Raw genomic sequence first — 16,421 nt, forward strand, 5'->3', positions numbered from 1 at the left:
CAGGTCTGTTGGGTGAAAAAGGTTAATTAACAAAGCATTCTATAAATTCTAAAACCTTAAGGAAATGAAAATCATATATATCTGCATGCATCATCAGAAACAAAGAGACTGCACCTTTAATTTGAAAAAAGAAAATATTTATTTATTTGTTTGGCTGAACTCACGTGGGATCTTAGTTCCTCAACCAAGGATTGAACCCACAGCCCCTGCAATGGAAGTGTGGAGTCTTAACTGATGGACCGCTAGGGAAGTCCCAAAATAAATATTTAAACTCAAACATTGAGAGTTTTCCAACTGACAGGAACATGCCAAATAGATGACCAACAAGGACCTACTGTTAAAAAAATTAAATGTGAAAGAAGATATTGAAATCTTTTTAAAATGTGATATTTCTGAAATCTTTGAAAGCAATAATTTTTATATTTTATTCTTGAATTATCTTGCAAATGTAAGGAAAGAAATGTTAGTATATTAACATTATTAATATTCGTTCAATCAAATATTTTGAGAGTATTCTGTATGTCAGATGGTTTTAGGCATTGGGCATGTAACAGTTAACAAAACAGAGGAAAGTTCCTTTGCTCCTAAATCTCATAGTCTAGTATAAATTTAAAGTTTTTAGTTTTTAGTTTCACATAAAATCTCAGTGTCTTTAACTCCTGTGATTATCATAACTATAAGAAATTGATAGTTGGAGGTTTAACTCTGGGAGCATTATGCTTCAGAATCAGAATTCCATTAACCCGGATCTTGTTCTTTTAGGCAGTTTATCATAGTAAATATGTTCAAGGTTTATTTCACCTCAGAAATGATGCACACAGTCTATGAGGTTGCTTAAAGGTGTTCTTTCTCTGGTTGCATTTAAAGTATCAAGGCTGGTTCAGTTAAAGGCTCATCGCCTTTCAGTGTATCACAGGGGAATCATAGCTTCATGGTCTGAGTCTGTTTTAAGCATGTAACCTTCCAAAACCATAAATTCCCCATATTCCAGAATGCAGTCCGTGTAAGCCAGCGATCTCAAGGGAGATGGAAAAGCTTTGTGGGAAGAAGGGTGTGTGTGTGTGTGTGTTATGGGTGATGGGAGACTATCTGTAAATGAAGGGAGAATTCCAAGCAGTTCTTGGCCTCAGTTCCCACCTCCTTAGGGAGCCAGTGATGAGCTCAGCTGGCTGAGAAAATCTGTGCAGATGTCAATACTGACTGCATCCCAGCCTCAAGCCCGGCTGGAGGCCTCCCTCAGCTGTAAAGAGCAAAGTGGAGAGGGCAAGGTACAGTCAGTCTCCAGTTGAACCCCACATGAATGTTAATATTTTTCTTGCACCTGGGTACCTAGAGCATAATCAGGATTAGAAAGACGTCAAGGTGACATACTCAGGAGAGGAGAGTTGCAGAGCAGAAAAGTGCCAGTCCTGTCCTTCCAGCTGAAACACAGGGGAAAAGAAACCAGCCCCCTAACCCAGAGGAGACGGCACATTGCAGAGCCTTATAATCAGATGTCCTTTGATTACTGTAACCTATTTGAACAATCAGTTCGATGAGGGATGCCATTAGGATGGCTGGGCTGTGATAAATCCATGACCTTTCAAATTCTGTGTCTGTGGCAGGTTTTTTTTTTTTTCCATCAAAAATAGACCAGTTGGATGCAGTTTACAAAAAAGAGACTTTCAGATTATTTTAGACTCAGGCACTGGATTCTCTGGCATGCATGGGCTCTCTGTTGATTCCATAACCTTTAAAGACTTTTGGTTGCAATTTAGACTACAGTGAGAACTGCTTTTCCTCTGTCAAGTTGGCCAAATCAGTGGTTGATAACCTAGGATCTATCAGTAAAGGGAGAACCCAAGCTCCTATTTCTATAGGTAGTAAAAATTGGTACAACCTGTGTGTAGGATAATTTCTTAATGTTCCACTAAAAAGCTTGATGGAGAAGGAAATGGCATCCCACTCCAGTACTCTTGCCTGAAAAATCCTATAGACGGAGGAGCCTGGTGGGCTGCAGTCCATGGGGTCGCGAAGAGTCGGACACAACTGAGCGAATTCACTTTCACTTTTCACTCATGCATTGGAGAAGGAAATGGCAACCCACTCCAGTGTTCTTGCCTGGAGAATCCCAAGGACGGGAGAGCCTGGTGGGCTGCCATCTATGGGGTCACACAGAGTAGGACATGACTGAAGCGATTTAGCAGCAGCAGCAGAGGTTTGGGATTAAGTTAAGCATACTACACTTAGACAAAGGAACACTCTGTGGTTTTTTTAAAAACAAGAGACAATTTCTATAAGTTTATGAGGAAGTCACCCAAATATATTGAGAGATAAAAATAATATACACTGTACCCTGTATGGCATATTACCATTTGTATATGTGTGTGTTAAGTCATATCAAGCTAAGTTACCTGAGTTAAGTGGTGACCTCAGAGGGTGGGAGCTGGCTATGGCAGGGAGATTTACTTTTCATTACAGCTTTCTTGTAGCTTTTACATTTTTAATATGTGGTTATTTTACTTATTTTATTTAAGTATATTAGTATGAAGTATGTTGGTAAGCCTAGTCAAGGTAGAAGTAGAATATTCAGCTGGAAGACCAATATAAATAATCATGTCTTTATTTTATTAACAGAATTGATTGTATAGAAAGTTACTTGCCTAGTGTAATCTTACTTTTAATTAGAGCTGATACACATTTAGAATGTGTTTAGACGAACCGTCTGTTTTGTATGGGTCTTGTGTAATTTTGTAATAGTAAAATATTCTTAACTTTTATTGTGATGATATACTGCATTATAAAACATCATCAGACTAAATGCAACATTAGGAGACTCTAGTTTAAGAAAATGGCAAAACAGGGAGGAATTGGTGGTATTGATAGAGAGAGAGAGAAAGAAGAGGGGGGAAGAAAGAAGCCAGGGCCACTTTCCTGTCTTTGGGGACTGAATGACCTCAGCTTAAGACTGGAAATGAAGTCGTTGCTGTTCAGTCACTGAGTCGTGTCTGACTCTTTGTGACCCCATGGACTGTTGCCTGCCAGGCTCTTCTGTCCATGGAATTTCCTAGGTAAGAATACTGAAGTGGGTTGCTATTTCCTTCTCCAGGTTATCTTCCGACCTAACCTGTGGTCTCCGGCTTGGCAGGCAGATTCTTTACGACTCAGCCACCTGGGAAGCCCTAAAGACATTTGATCCTAAGAAACAAAGGAGCTATTGGAGAAACAAAGGGAGAGTGTTATTCTGAGTACTTGATTTTTAATTAATCTGAATAATTGATCAAAGGCAGGTTGTTTTTTTTTTTTTTTATTAAGCACTAGTTTCATGTTGGAAGGAACATTGAGTGAATCACAGAAAACCTGAGTTAAATCTTGGACTATGCAAGTGTGAATATTTAAAATGTGAATATTTGAAGTGTGAATATTTATGATGACGATATAGGGTTCCCAGCCTTACTGAAGTTAATCTTGTGGTGGTGGCATAATTGAGTCACTGACATTTTTAGTGCAAATCCATAAAACTCCAATTGTAATGAAGACGATTAGAACAGTGTGTACTAAGTCCCTTCAGTCGTTTCTGACTCTGTGACCCCATGGACTGTAGCCTGCCAGGCTCCTCTGTCCATGGGATTCTCCAGGCAAGAATACTGGATGGGTTGCCATGCCCGCCTCCAGGGGATCTTGCCAACCCAGTGTTTTTTACGTCTCCTGCATTGGCAGGTGGGTTCTTTACCACTAGCGCCACTTGGGAAGCCCAATTAGAACCGTAACAAGAACATATTTTCATGGATTTCCTTCTCTTTTCTGTTTCTCCGTTTCTCCAGGGTGAATGGAAAGCTGGTAGCCCTGAAGGTGATCAGGCTGCAGGAAGAGGAAGGTACGCCTTTTACAGCTATCAGGGAAGGTAGGCATTTTCGCTTGTTATCCTTGCTTCTGTGTTTGTGTGATGCCCCTAACTGTTTAAATATTATACACCTCTGAACATGCTGTTTCTAAATTATATGGTCATGTTTCTAATTGGAATGTGAAAACTGAAATTTAAAATCAGCACCTCTTACAATCACATCAAGTCATGTTAAATAAAACTATCCTCCTGAGTATTCAAGTGTGTGTGGGGTGGAAGTATGTGCTGATGGTGAGACTGTCACTAGCTGGCTGAGGGATTTTATACATCTGATTTTGTTTGCAGAGTTCTTAAGGCACATGCTAATCTAAAATTACTCTATACTCATGACTTTCAAGGACACTTCTTAAAAATGGGGGGAAGTACTTTGGCCACCTCATGCGAAGAGTTGACTCATTGGAAAAGACTCTGATGCTGGGAGGGATTGGGGGCAGGAGGAGAAGGGGACGACAGAGGATGAGATGGCTGGATGGCATCACTGACTCGATGGACATGAGTCTGAGTGAACTCCGGGAGTTGGTGATGGACAGGGAAGCCTGGTGTGCTGCGATTCATGCGGTCGCAAAGAGTCAGACACGACTGAGCGACTGAACTGAATACTATCTTATTAGTCTTTTGTACTTCATCTTTCTTGATTTCCTTTTTCCTATTCTTTATTTTCTATTGGCTTTTCTTATTGATTTTTAGATGCTCTTTATGATCAACATTATGTTGTAATATTTTGTTCCATGGTCATTTTTCTAGAAAGTATTCTTATTTTTTTAGATTGAAAAAATATTTATTTTTGGCTGCACTGGGTCTGTGTTGCTGTGAGCTAGCTTTCTCTAGCTTGGGCTAGCAGGAGTTATTCTCTGTTTGCCACGTGCAGGCTCAGTAGTTGTGGCCCGCAGGCTTTGTTGCCTCATGGCATATGGGAGCTTCCAGGACCAGGGAACAAACCCACGTGCCTTGCATTGCAAGGTGGATTCTTAACCATTAGACCACCAGGGAAGTCCTAAAAAGTCTTTTAAACAGTTATTTGTTAAATATAATTTTTTATAAAATAAAATTGCTCTACTTTTGCTTTATACCTTCCTGCATAGTTTTCTACTTCGAGGGAATAAATCACCTTTTATTAGTGGGATCTTTTCAGTTCACTTTTAGAACGTTTACTTCTACTGCATGTTTTTAAAGTACAAATACACTTGAAATAAGACTTTGGTTTATTTTGGCTTTGCAGGAACTATGAGTACTTGTCTGCTGATCCCACAATAAGATAAATAATAATGATTTACTTCAATAGGATCATTAAGATATTGATGAACTAAATGTAGTGTGTCACTGGACTGATTTGTTTCCCTGGCCAGGGATTGAACCTGGGCCACAGCAGTGAAAGCCCAGTATCCTCACCACTAGGCCACCAGGGAGCTCCAAAGAAGTCTACTTCCTATTTACACTTTCTCACCGTTCATTCTCCTTTTCATCTCTCCAGTTTGGTTTCTGTCATTCCTGTTTTGCTGGAAATATTGGAAGATTAATCAGTGAATTCCTTATTGTCACATTCAGTAGATACCTGTCTTACTTTCTCCAGCCTTTTATCAGGTTGTATATGGTTAAAACATTCTCTTCTACAAGATCAGATTTTCCAAGTAGGTAACTGTTTCTCTTTCTCTTGTGTTGTCTCCTTTTCTAAGTGTTGCGGAGTTTTAAACAGGGAAAGGACCTTCTTTTCTGTAGTCAGCACTCCTTCCCATGTGATTTTATTCACTTCGTGAGTTAAATAGCAACCATGATGTGATGACCTGCACGTACCTCTCTTTAGCTAAGATCCTGTCTTTGTTTCCATTCTCACATATCCTTCTGTGTATGTGGCATTTCCTCTTGAATCCAGTAATATGTAAACATGATAATATATCACTGTCAGGTGAGATTTATTCCAGGAATAAAATACTTGTGTTCATTCTGATGGAACTGGAAACCACGGGCTGAGGTAGGGCACAGTGGGTTCCCATTGACCTGTGAAGTTTAATTATGCTAGACTCTGAATATTAGGAAGTAGGAGAGTGCCAAAGAGTTGCTGGGCCACGAGAGAAGCAGGAGGGGAGTGGTTCTGGGCAGCAGGCATGCTCCTTAGCATGTGGGGCATGTGCTGGAATTAACCAGCTTAACCCTGCTGATGTCTTCCTAGATTAAAGGTTAAGAGGAACTTCGTAGTGTTATCAGAAGATGCAGTTTTGACAGTTTGATCCACCAATGGGAAGCTCAAGAGAAGAAATAGGAAGTAGGGTCATATTAAGGTTTTTAATGATCTGTCTGTTCATACTGGCTGGGTATGAGGCAAGGCCTTTGGGCACCTGGTATACCTTGAGATAAGCTTAGAAGCTGGCCCTGACCTGCAGTTGTGTTGTAGAATGATGGTACTGTAGTTGGGACCTATTTTGTGGTTTAGAGGGCCTCTGAAGACTTTCGAGCTGAGTTTATTAGGAGGATAAGTCTGGTATTAGGATATGATATAGATTAGAGAAGGAGGAAACTGGAAGTGGATAAATCAGTCATTCAAAGCAGTGTAGATGTGAAATTATGAGAACTCAGGTTTATTAGATAGCAGGGACAAACAATGATGTTGTAGAGGAAAAAAGGTCAGATCTAGGTGAATGATTGGTTATAGATGATTTGACAGGGAAATATCAATGGTTTTGAGTTTGAATGAGTTAAAAAAAAAAATGGTGCCAGAGAAAGAAATAGCTTGTGATTGCCTGGTCAGTTTAGTTCAGTCGCTCAGTTGTGTCCGATTCTCCACAGCCCCATGAACCACAGCACGCCAGACCTCCCTGTCCATCACCAACTCCCGGAGTCCACCCAAACCTATGTCTATTGAGTCAGTGATGCCATCCTCTGTCATCCCCTTCTCCTCCTGCCTTCAATCTTTCCTAACATCAGGGTCTTTTCCAATGAGTCAGCTCTTAGCATCAGGTGGCTGAAGTATTGGAGTTGCAGCTTCAAAATCAGTCCTACGAATGAACACCCAGGACTGATCTCCTGTAGGATAAACTGGTTGGATCTCCTTGCAGTCCCAGGGACTCTCAAGAGTCTTCTCCAAGACCACAGTTCAAAAGCTTCAATTCTTTGGGACACAGCTTTCTTCACAGTCCAACTCTCACATCCATACATGACCACTGGAAAAACCATAGCCTGGACTAGACGGACCTTTGTTGGCAAAGTAATGTCTCTGCTTTTTAATATGCTATCTAGGTTGGTCATAACTTTCCTTCCAAGACGCATAACTTCCTTAAGCGTCTTTTAATTTCATGCCTGCAGTCACCATCTGCAATGATTTTGGAGACCAGAAAACTAATGTTAGCCACTGTTTCCACTGTTTCCCCATCTATTTCCCATGAAGTGATGGGACCGGATGCCATGATCTTCATTTTCTGAATGTAGAGCTTTAAGCCAACTTTTTCACTCTCCTCTTTCACTTTCATCAAGAGGCTCTTTAGTTCTTCTTCACTTTCTCCCATAAGGGTGGAGTCATCTGCATATCTGAGGTAATTGATATTTCTCCTAGCAATCTTGATTCCAGCTTGTGCTTCTTCCAACCCAGCATTTCTCATGATGTACTCTGCATGTAAGTTAAATAAGCAGGGTGACAATATACAGCCTTGACATACTCCGTTTCCTATTTGGAACCAGCCTGCTGTTCCATGTCCAGTTCTAACTATTGCTTACTGTCCTATGTACAGGATTCTCAGGAGGCAGGTCAGGTGGTCTGGAATGCCCATCTCTTGAAGAATTTTCCACAGTTTATTGTGACCCACACAGTCAAAGGCTTTGGCATAGTCAATAAAGCAGAAATAGATGTTTTTCTGGAACTCTCTTGCTTTTTTGATGATCCAGCGGATGTTGGCAATTTGATCTCTGGTTCCTCTACCTTTTCTAAAACCAGCTTGAACATCTGGAAGTTCAGGGTTCACGAACTGCTGAAGCCTGGCTTGGAGAATTTTGAACATTACTTTACTAGCGTGTGAGATGAGTGCAGTTGTGTGGTAGTTTGAGCATTTTTTGGCATTGCCTTTCTTTGGGATTGGAATGAAAACTGACCTTTCCAGTCCCGTGGCCACTGCTGAGTTTTCCAAATTTGCTGGCATATTGAGTGCAGCACTTTCACAGCATCATCTTCCAGGATGTGAAGAAGCTCAACTGGAATTCCATCACCTCCACTAGCTTTGTTCATAGTGATGCTTCCTAAGGCCCACTTGACATCACATTCCAGGATGTCTGGCTCTAGGTGAGTGATCACACCATCATGATTATCTGGGTCGTGAAGCTCTTTTTTGTACAGTTCTTCTCTGTATTCTTACCACCTCTTCTTAATATCTTCTGCTTCTGGTAGGTCCATACCATTCCTGCCCTTTATTGAACCCATCTTTGCATGAAATGTTCTCTTGGTATCTCTAATTTTCTTGAAGAGTTCTCTAGTCTTTCCCATTCTATTGTTTTCCTCTGTTTCTTTCCATTGATCGCTGAGGAAGGCTTTCTTATCTCTCCTTGCTATTCTTTGGAACTCTGCATTCAAATAGGTATATCTTTCCTTTTCTCCTTTGCTTTTCGCTTCCCTTCTTTTCACAGCTATTTGTAAGGCCTCCTCAGACAGCCATTTTGCTTTTTTGCATTTCTTTTCCTTGGGGATGGTCTTGATTCCTGTGTCCTGTACAATGTCATGAACCTCCGTTCATAGTTCATCAGGCACTCTATCAGATCTAGTTCCTTAAATATATTTCTCAGTTGCACTGTATAGTCACAAGGGATTTGATTTAGGTCATACCTGAATGATTTATTGGTTTTCTCCACTTTCTTCAATTTAAGTCTGAATTTGGCAATAAGGAGCTCATGATCTGAGCCAGAGTCAGCTCCTGGTCTTGTTTTTGCTGACTGTATAGAGCTTCTCCATTTTTGGCTGCAAAGAATATAATCAATCTGATTTCGATGTTGACCATCTGGTGATGTCCATGTGTAGAGTCTTCTCTTGTGTTGTTGGAAGAGGGTGTTTGCTATGACCAATGCATTCTCTTGGCAGAACTCTATTAGTCTTTGCCCTGTTTCATTCTGCATTCCAAGGCCAAATTGGCCTGTTTCTCCAGGTGTGTCGTGACTTCCTACTTTTGCATTCCAGTCCCCTATAATGAGAAGGACATCTTTTTTGGGTGTTAGTTCTAGAAGTTCTTGTACATCTTCATAGAAATGTTCAACTTCAGCTTCTTCAGCATTACTGATCAGGGCATAGACTTGGATTACCATTATATTGAATGGTTTGCCTTGGAAACGAACAGAGATCATTCTGTCATTTTTGAGATTGCATCCAAGTACTGCATTTCGAACTCTTTTGTTGACTATGATGGCTACTCCATTTCTTCTAAGGGATTCCTGCCCGCAGTAGTAGACATAATGGTCATCCGAGTTCAATTCACCCATTCCAGTCCATCTTAGTTCGCTGACTCTTATAATGTGGACGTTCACTCTTGCCATCTCTTTTTTGGCCACTTCCAATTTGCCTTGATTCATGGACCTAACATGCCAAGTTCCTATGCAATATTGTTCTTTAGAGCATCAAGCCTTGCTTCTATCACCAGTCACATCGACAACTGGGCGTTGTTTTTGCTTTGGCTCCATCCCTTCATTCTTTCTGGAGTTATTTCTCCACTGATCTCCAGTAACATATTGAGCACCTACCGACCTTGGGAGTTCATCTTTCAGTGTCCTATCTTTTTGCCTTTTCATGCTGTTCATGGGGTTCTCAAGGCAAGAATTCTGCAGTGGTTTGCCAGTCTCTTCTCCAGTGGACCACATTCTATCAGTCACATTCTGTTATTTTGTGATTGCGTGGAGAATTGCTTTGAACACCTTTCAATTTGAAAAGGCTGTTATCCAATTTAACCTTCCTTCACATTAGCCCTTTGAAGGTTTTTCTGGGAGGGGCAGATATAGAATTAATATTGTTGGTACAATTCATATTATTAATACGGAATTAAGGCTTGGAGAGCTTAGACGACTTGTCCAAGGACTTGAATCTTGTACTTAGACTTTTTTAGATTTAAAACAGTGTCAATACTAACTTTGTGGAGTAGTTGATTGGGATTTTAGACACTGGGGTTTGAGTTCATGAGACATCTATGTGAAAATCTCTGTCTGGGATGTGGAGGTGTAGCTCCCAAGAGTTCAACACAACCAGTGTACATTAACATGGTCTTTTACAAGTTGAACAAGTGGTAAGATTTTTATGGGAGAGAACTTTGAGTGAAAACAGAGAGTTAAGTTGCAAGACCATGCACTGAGTTGGAAAGCCTTATGTTAGAGTCTGCAAAGCTGGGTTTTAGTCCTGGCTCTATTTTCCATCACTGTGCTACTCTGCTAGGGATGCCTTAACACAGACTGAGTGGCTGAAGCAACAGCAATGCATGGTCTCATGGTTCCAGAGGCGAGAGTCTAAGGTCCAGGCGTCTGGGCGCTCCTCCTTCTGATCCCGAGGGAAGGGCTTGTTTCACGTCTTTCTAGGCTAATAGATGGCTGTCTTCTGCTTGTGTCTTCAAGTTAGCTTCTCTCTGTACGTTTGTCCAAATGTCCTTTACTTACAAGGACCCCAGTCATACTGGATAAGGTTCTACTCTGGTGACCTCACTTTAACTTAATTACCTCTGAAAAAAATTCTATTTCAAATACTGTCATAGCCTGAGGTGCTAGGGTGTTGGGACCATATGCATTTTAGGGGACACAATTAAATCCACAACAGCACCTAATGGCTTTAGGCCTCAGTAACCCTGTGCAGAAGGGGCTTCCGCAGTGGCTCAGCAGTAAAGAATCTGCCTTCAATCCAGGAGACACAGAAGACGCTGTTAGGTAAAAGACCAGGACAGCAAAAGAGTGTCTAACAGGTTTTTTAATGGCGAATTCCCGGACCCGAAGGAGGCAGGTGGAGGAAGTCCGGGCCGGGACCGTGTTGGGCGTGGTTTTTGTACGTTCGTTGCGAGGGATGGTCAGGCTAGATGGACGGGGGTTCGGATAGGTTGCCAGGCCTAGGCGTCGCGGGCTGACAGGTCCTTCTACGTAGCTGGGGTGGGGGCGGCTTTAGCTGATGAAGTGTGCCGTCATTGGTTCCCGGGATCTGGGAGGCGCCTTCCGTTAGGGGCTTCCCCCGCCAGCGGGAGGGAGAGAAGGGGTGGTCCATCATGGCCCCGGGGGTCCGGCCTTACAGACGCCAGTTCAATCCCTGGGTCGGGAAGATCAGCTGAAGGAGGAAATGGCAACCTACTTCAGTATTCTTGTCTGGAAAAAATCTTGTGGACAGAGGAGGCTGGTGGGCTGCAGTCCATGGGGTCAAAAAGAGTCGGATATGACTCAGAGACTAAGCATGAAGTACAAACCTGTTACGCGGAACATGGGAGTTGGTCTGTGTCATTTCACAGCACCACCTACCTCTGCATCGTGGCTTTGATTTCCCTGGAGTCCTTAAATTCAGAGTTCTGAATGCTCTGGAAATGAATGGTGTAAGAATTGTAGAGCCATGTAGAAACTGATCACAGTGAGACATTGTATTTTCCTTTTGAATAAAATATTTTAAGATTTTCCTAATAAAATCTGACTTCCAAGTGATTTTTAATGGAGAAAAATGACCATATAAGAAAAAGAATTGAACTCTAGGCAGTTTTGGTTATTTGTTCCACTCTTGCCTTTTGTAAGTCTTATTTTTCTGCTATTTATGTGTGGACGCAAGAGCAGTCACCATTGCTCGTTCCCTTGTGGTGTTACTAGTCCTAGAAATCCATGCATAGAACTCCTCTGTGTTTCCTGTCGTAGGACTGGGAATAGTTAGGACCAAGGTGGTAGATGCTGGGGTCATATTCGCTTTTACATTGATGAGGGTTCTGTCATGGCTTGTTCAGCTGCGAGGAAGCACTTTAATTTGAGTTTGCCCCTTTTCTGCTGTTTCGGTCAATTTCCTCATTCGCAAAATGTCAATAGCAGGAAGATTTCAAATGAGGAAAGCCGTGTGCATTGTAAAGCAGTTTTCAAGTGGCTGCTTGCCAGTTATAAGCTTACCTGGGAATTTAGATGTTAACGCATAATTTCCACCTAAAGTGGAAACACTTGTAAGCAACCCTAATCTTACCTAGATTTATGTCCAAAGATGGACTTTGAATTTTATCTCATAGAGCTAGAGTGCTTAATGACTTTAATTCAGGTTCAGGTGCTTTGAAACTCATTCTGTCTTTGATGGGAGCTTAGACAAATTAAGTAGCTGTGCTGAGGCCAGCTTTTCTATTTTGTTCTAAAATCCTTGTATGATACTGTCATGTGTTTTGATTGTACTGATAAAGCCTCCCGGGTTACAAGAAAGGTTTGAAAGGAAGTAGCTGAAATGTCTTAGGATACAAGAAATGTAGCAGTTACAGAAAGGAAAAATAGTAAGTTCAGTCTTGACTTGTTAAGTGTGACATCTGACATTCACATGGCAGTTGTTTATATGGTTTGAACGTTAGATAATAGATCGATTGCATGTAAATTGGAGACATCATTCAGCATTTCCTGAGTGATTTCATGTAATCTTTAACCATTGTGAGAGAAGTTGATATTACTGTCTTCATGTTAAGAAGTTTTTAAGAAGCTGGGATCTAAAGAGATTTTTGTCCAAAGTCACACAAATACTTTGTGCCAGATAGGGAGTTCAGCTTGAGTCTTCCTACCCCGTGCCCAGAACAATGCCTGACATGTGATAGCCATTCCGTACGTGTTGAATCAGTGAGTGACTGAATGAGCGCGGAAGTCCCAAATCCTTACTGATCCCAATTGTATGCAGAGTCTTTTAGGCTGCTAAGAAATAAAGAGGTGAAGTTACATATAGCAAAATTGTGATTAACACTGCAGCTACCTATGTATCATGAGCAAGTTACTTAACACATTTTGTCTTTGGTTTCTTCATCTTTGAAGTAGAAGAGTTGAACTGTCTGAGCTTATGTTGAGGTTGTTTAGTCACTCAGCTGTGTCCAACTCCTTTGCCAACCCCATGGATTGTAGCCCGCCAGGCTCCTCTGTCCATGGAATTTCCCAGGCAAGAATACTGGAATGGGTATTCCTTCTCCAGGGCATCTTCCTGACCCAGAGATTGAACCTGGGTCTCCTGCATTGGAAGGTGGATTCTTTACCACTGAGCCACCCGAGAAACCCCATATGCATCATGATTAAAATACTAGTGCCAGCGTGAATCTTTTCCTGGACAAAGGATCTATAATTGTATCATCAGTATTCCTCACCCACACATTCTGTAGTGTGATACACATTATTGTGCTCAGAATATTTCTTTTAAACCTTCTAATAATAACCTTTTATGTCTGTCACTGAAAAAATTAATGTGAATTGCTTCAGAGCATTTGACAATTGACAGACAAAATTTTTTTTAAATGGAAGATAAAAATCTATGAGTCTAGACTTTGATTCTAAGTAAGCTTATGTAAATTTCCAAAATTGTTATTCTTTGTAAGTCTGAGCAATTTGATGAGTGTCTGCCAATTGATATAAACAAAAAATTTGCAAGCTGTTAAATCATGTGATTTTAAAAACTATAAAAATCATGTATTATCTTTTTCATGTCTTTAGTTTTTAAGGATAAAGTTTTTTTTAATGAAACATCTATTTCTTGTCTGCCTTAAATTTTTAAGTAGTTTTATATTATAGTTTGTCTTTTTAATTTGGAAATAATAGTTTTCAGCTTATATTTGGAAATATACATTTTATTGGATATATAAATAAACATACATTAGAATAAACATAAAACAAACATTTTATTGGAAACATAAATGGAGTTCTGATATATTTATATTGAAAACACATTTAGGAGAACTATATAACTGTTTCTAATTTGAAGGCATTTATAACTGGCTAAAAATTTTTATTTATTTATTTAAAGCCAGTTATAAATGTGTTCAAATTAGAAATAGTTACATAGTTATTTAGTTATTTTAAATATGGACTTTTTTGGTGCCTGTAATGCTAAGAATCTTTTAAAAATGTCATCTTGTTTAATTCCCAAAATATCTCTTGTGTTAAATATAAATATCAGTGTTTCCATATTACTGATGAGGTCCAGCAAAAATAAATTATCCTCTGTTATAGAGTTTACTAGGAAACAGCTAGGGCTTCCCTGGTAACTCAGCTGGTAAAGAATCTACCTGCAGTGCAGGAGACCCCGGTTCAATTTCTGGGTCAGGAGGATCCACTGGAGAAGGGATAGGCTACACCTCCAGTATTCTTGGGCTTCCTTTGTGGCTCAGCTGGTAAAGAATCCGTCTGCAATGTGGGAGGCCTGGGTTCAATCCCTGGGTTGGGAAGATCCCCTGGAGAAGGGAAAGGCTCCCCACTCCAGTATTCTGGCCTGGAGAATCCCAAAATAGTCCATGGGGTCGCAAAGAGTCAGGCACGACTGAGCGACTTTCAATAGAAAAAATGCATATATATGGAATCTAGAAAAATAGTACTGATGAACCCATTTACTGGAAAGAAATGGAGAGGCAGACTTAGAGAATGGACTTGCAGACACTGTGGAGGAGGAGAGGGAGGCATGAATGGAGAAAGCAGCATTGACAGATATACACTAGCATGTGTAAAACAGATGACTGGTGGGGAGCTGCGCTATGCCACAGGGAACCCAGCTTGGCACTCTGTGATGACCCAGAGAGGTAGGATGGAAGGAGGGGAGGGAGGCTTCAGAGGGAAGAGCTGTATGTAGTATGTACAGTGATGACGGCAGAGACCAACACAACATTGTAAAGCAGTTTTCCTCTATTAAAAAAAGTTTTAAAAAAGCAAAAAATAGAAAGAAATTAAGTCTTCTACTTATAAAGTTGACATCATCAATTCTGAAGGTTTCCTCATTCCAGGAAGGCAGAGGGCGAGTAGGAGCAGTCTCTGTGAGCTGAACTGATCTTCTCTAAGCACTTGGGAGAAGGAAAGAGACATCCTATACGATTGCACCAAAGAACTTTTGAAGCCATGTTTTGTTGCAGTCAGTTTTTGACAAATAGCTTTAATCACAACATGCTATTTGTTGGTGAGATAAAATAACCCACGAGAAGTAAAAAAAATCATTGTATAACTTATGGAGCTGAGAAGCTGTCTGTAAATGGCAATTGACAGATTGTACTTTTATGACTACCCAGTGGAGAAGCAATCAGAGAAGAAGCTGTATCTCACAGGAAGAAATGTCTCTTGTCCTTCCTGAGTCCTTCCAGTCCATCCTCAACTCTGCTTGAACCATCTTTTGCTGCTGCTGCTGCTAAGTCGCTTCGGTTGTGTCTGACTCTGTGTGACCTCATAGATGGCAGCCCACCAGGCTCCCCCGTCCCTGGGATTCTCCAGGCAAGAACACTGGAGTGGGTTGCCGTTTCCTTCTCCAATGCATGAAAGTGAAAAGTGAAAGTGAAGTTGCTCAGTTGTGTCCGACTCTTTGCGACCCCATGGACTGTAGCCCACCAGGCTCCTCCGTCCATGGGATTTTCCAGGCAAGAGTACTGGAGTGGGGTGCCATTGCCTTCTCCGAACCATCTTTAAGACCTTGTTAAAGTCCTGTCTCTTTCCTGAAACCCTTTGAACTGTCACAGAAATAATCTTTTCTCCTTTTTGGCTCTTTCGGGTTGCTCTGCTTCTGTTGTTGTTGTTCTTTGTACACTTATCTTTTCGCACGTACCACATTGTATTTTATGATGTGGTCAGTTGTGTTCAACTGTAAACTAACTGACAACTTCTGGGCCTTTATATTCTGAGGATTGTGGTATGAAGCCAGCATTGACTAGTCATGTCCCAGCTCTTTCTCTGCTGCCATCAAAATGAAACTAATCAAGAATCCAGTTAGTATTTGAAGTTTAAACAGTACTGAAAATGGCTGTAGTAGTTTTGGGATTAAAAGGAAAGTGATCTCTGGTGTGGACATGGAAGAGATGAGATTTGGGCTGAGCTTAAATCATAGTATCATGGCTTGAGCTGCTACAACAAAATCCAGAGACCAGCAGCTCATCAACAGCAGAAATGTATGGCTCACATTTCCGGAAGCTGGAAGTCTGAGATCAGAGGGACAGGATGTTTGAGTGAAGGTCCTCTTCCAGGTCAGAGACTTCTCATTGTGTCCTCATGTGGTGGAATTGGCTAGAGAGCCCTGGGGCAGCTATTTTTAAAGAACATTAATCCTGATTCCCTGGCAGTCTGGTGGTTGGGACTCTGGGGTTCTACTGTAGGGGGCATAGGTTTGATCCCTGATTGGGGAACTAAGATGCCACACGGCACACACAGCAGGGCCAAAAAGAAAAAAAAAAAAGAGGACTTCTCTGGTGGTTCAGTGGTGAGGAATCCGTCTGCCAATGTGGGAGACACGGGTTCGATCCCTGATCTGAGAAGATTCCACATGCACTCCAACTGTTAAGCCTATGTTCTAGAGCTGGGGAGCTGTAGCTACTACAACTACTGTGTCCTTGTGCTAAAACTGCTGAACCCTGTGTGCTCTAGAGTCTGTGCTCCACAG

The 16,421-nt window shown here is 41.2% G+C and overlaps 1 protein-coding gene across 3 annotated transcripts in view; it reads left to right on the forward strand.

Annotated features, from left to right (window-relative positions):
* CDK14 (cyclin dependent kinase 14) overlaps nucleotides 1–16,421 on the forward strand; it is a 557,423-nt gene that overhangs the window by 208,654 nt on the left and 332,348 nt on the right. For all 3 annotated transcript variants that reach the window (XM_040260248.1, XM_040260249.1, XM_040260250.1), the window contains one exon: nucleotides 3,804–3,883. In XM_040260248.1, the coding sequence (XP_040116182.1) occupies nucleotides 3,804–3,883 (80 nt within the window). The remainder of the gene's footprint in view (nucleotides 1–3,803; nucleotides 3,884–16,421) is intronic.

Source organism: Oryx dammah, unplaced genomic scaffold (genome assembly GCF_014754425.2).
Source record: "Oryx dammah isolate SB20612 unplaced genomic scaffold, SCBI_Odam_1.1 HiC_scaffold_18, whole genome shotgun sequence".
In the NCBI taxonomy this organism is placed as follows: Eukaryota; Metazoa; Chordata; class Mammalia; order Artiodactyla; family Bovidae; genus Oryx; species Oryx dammah.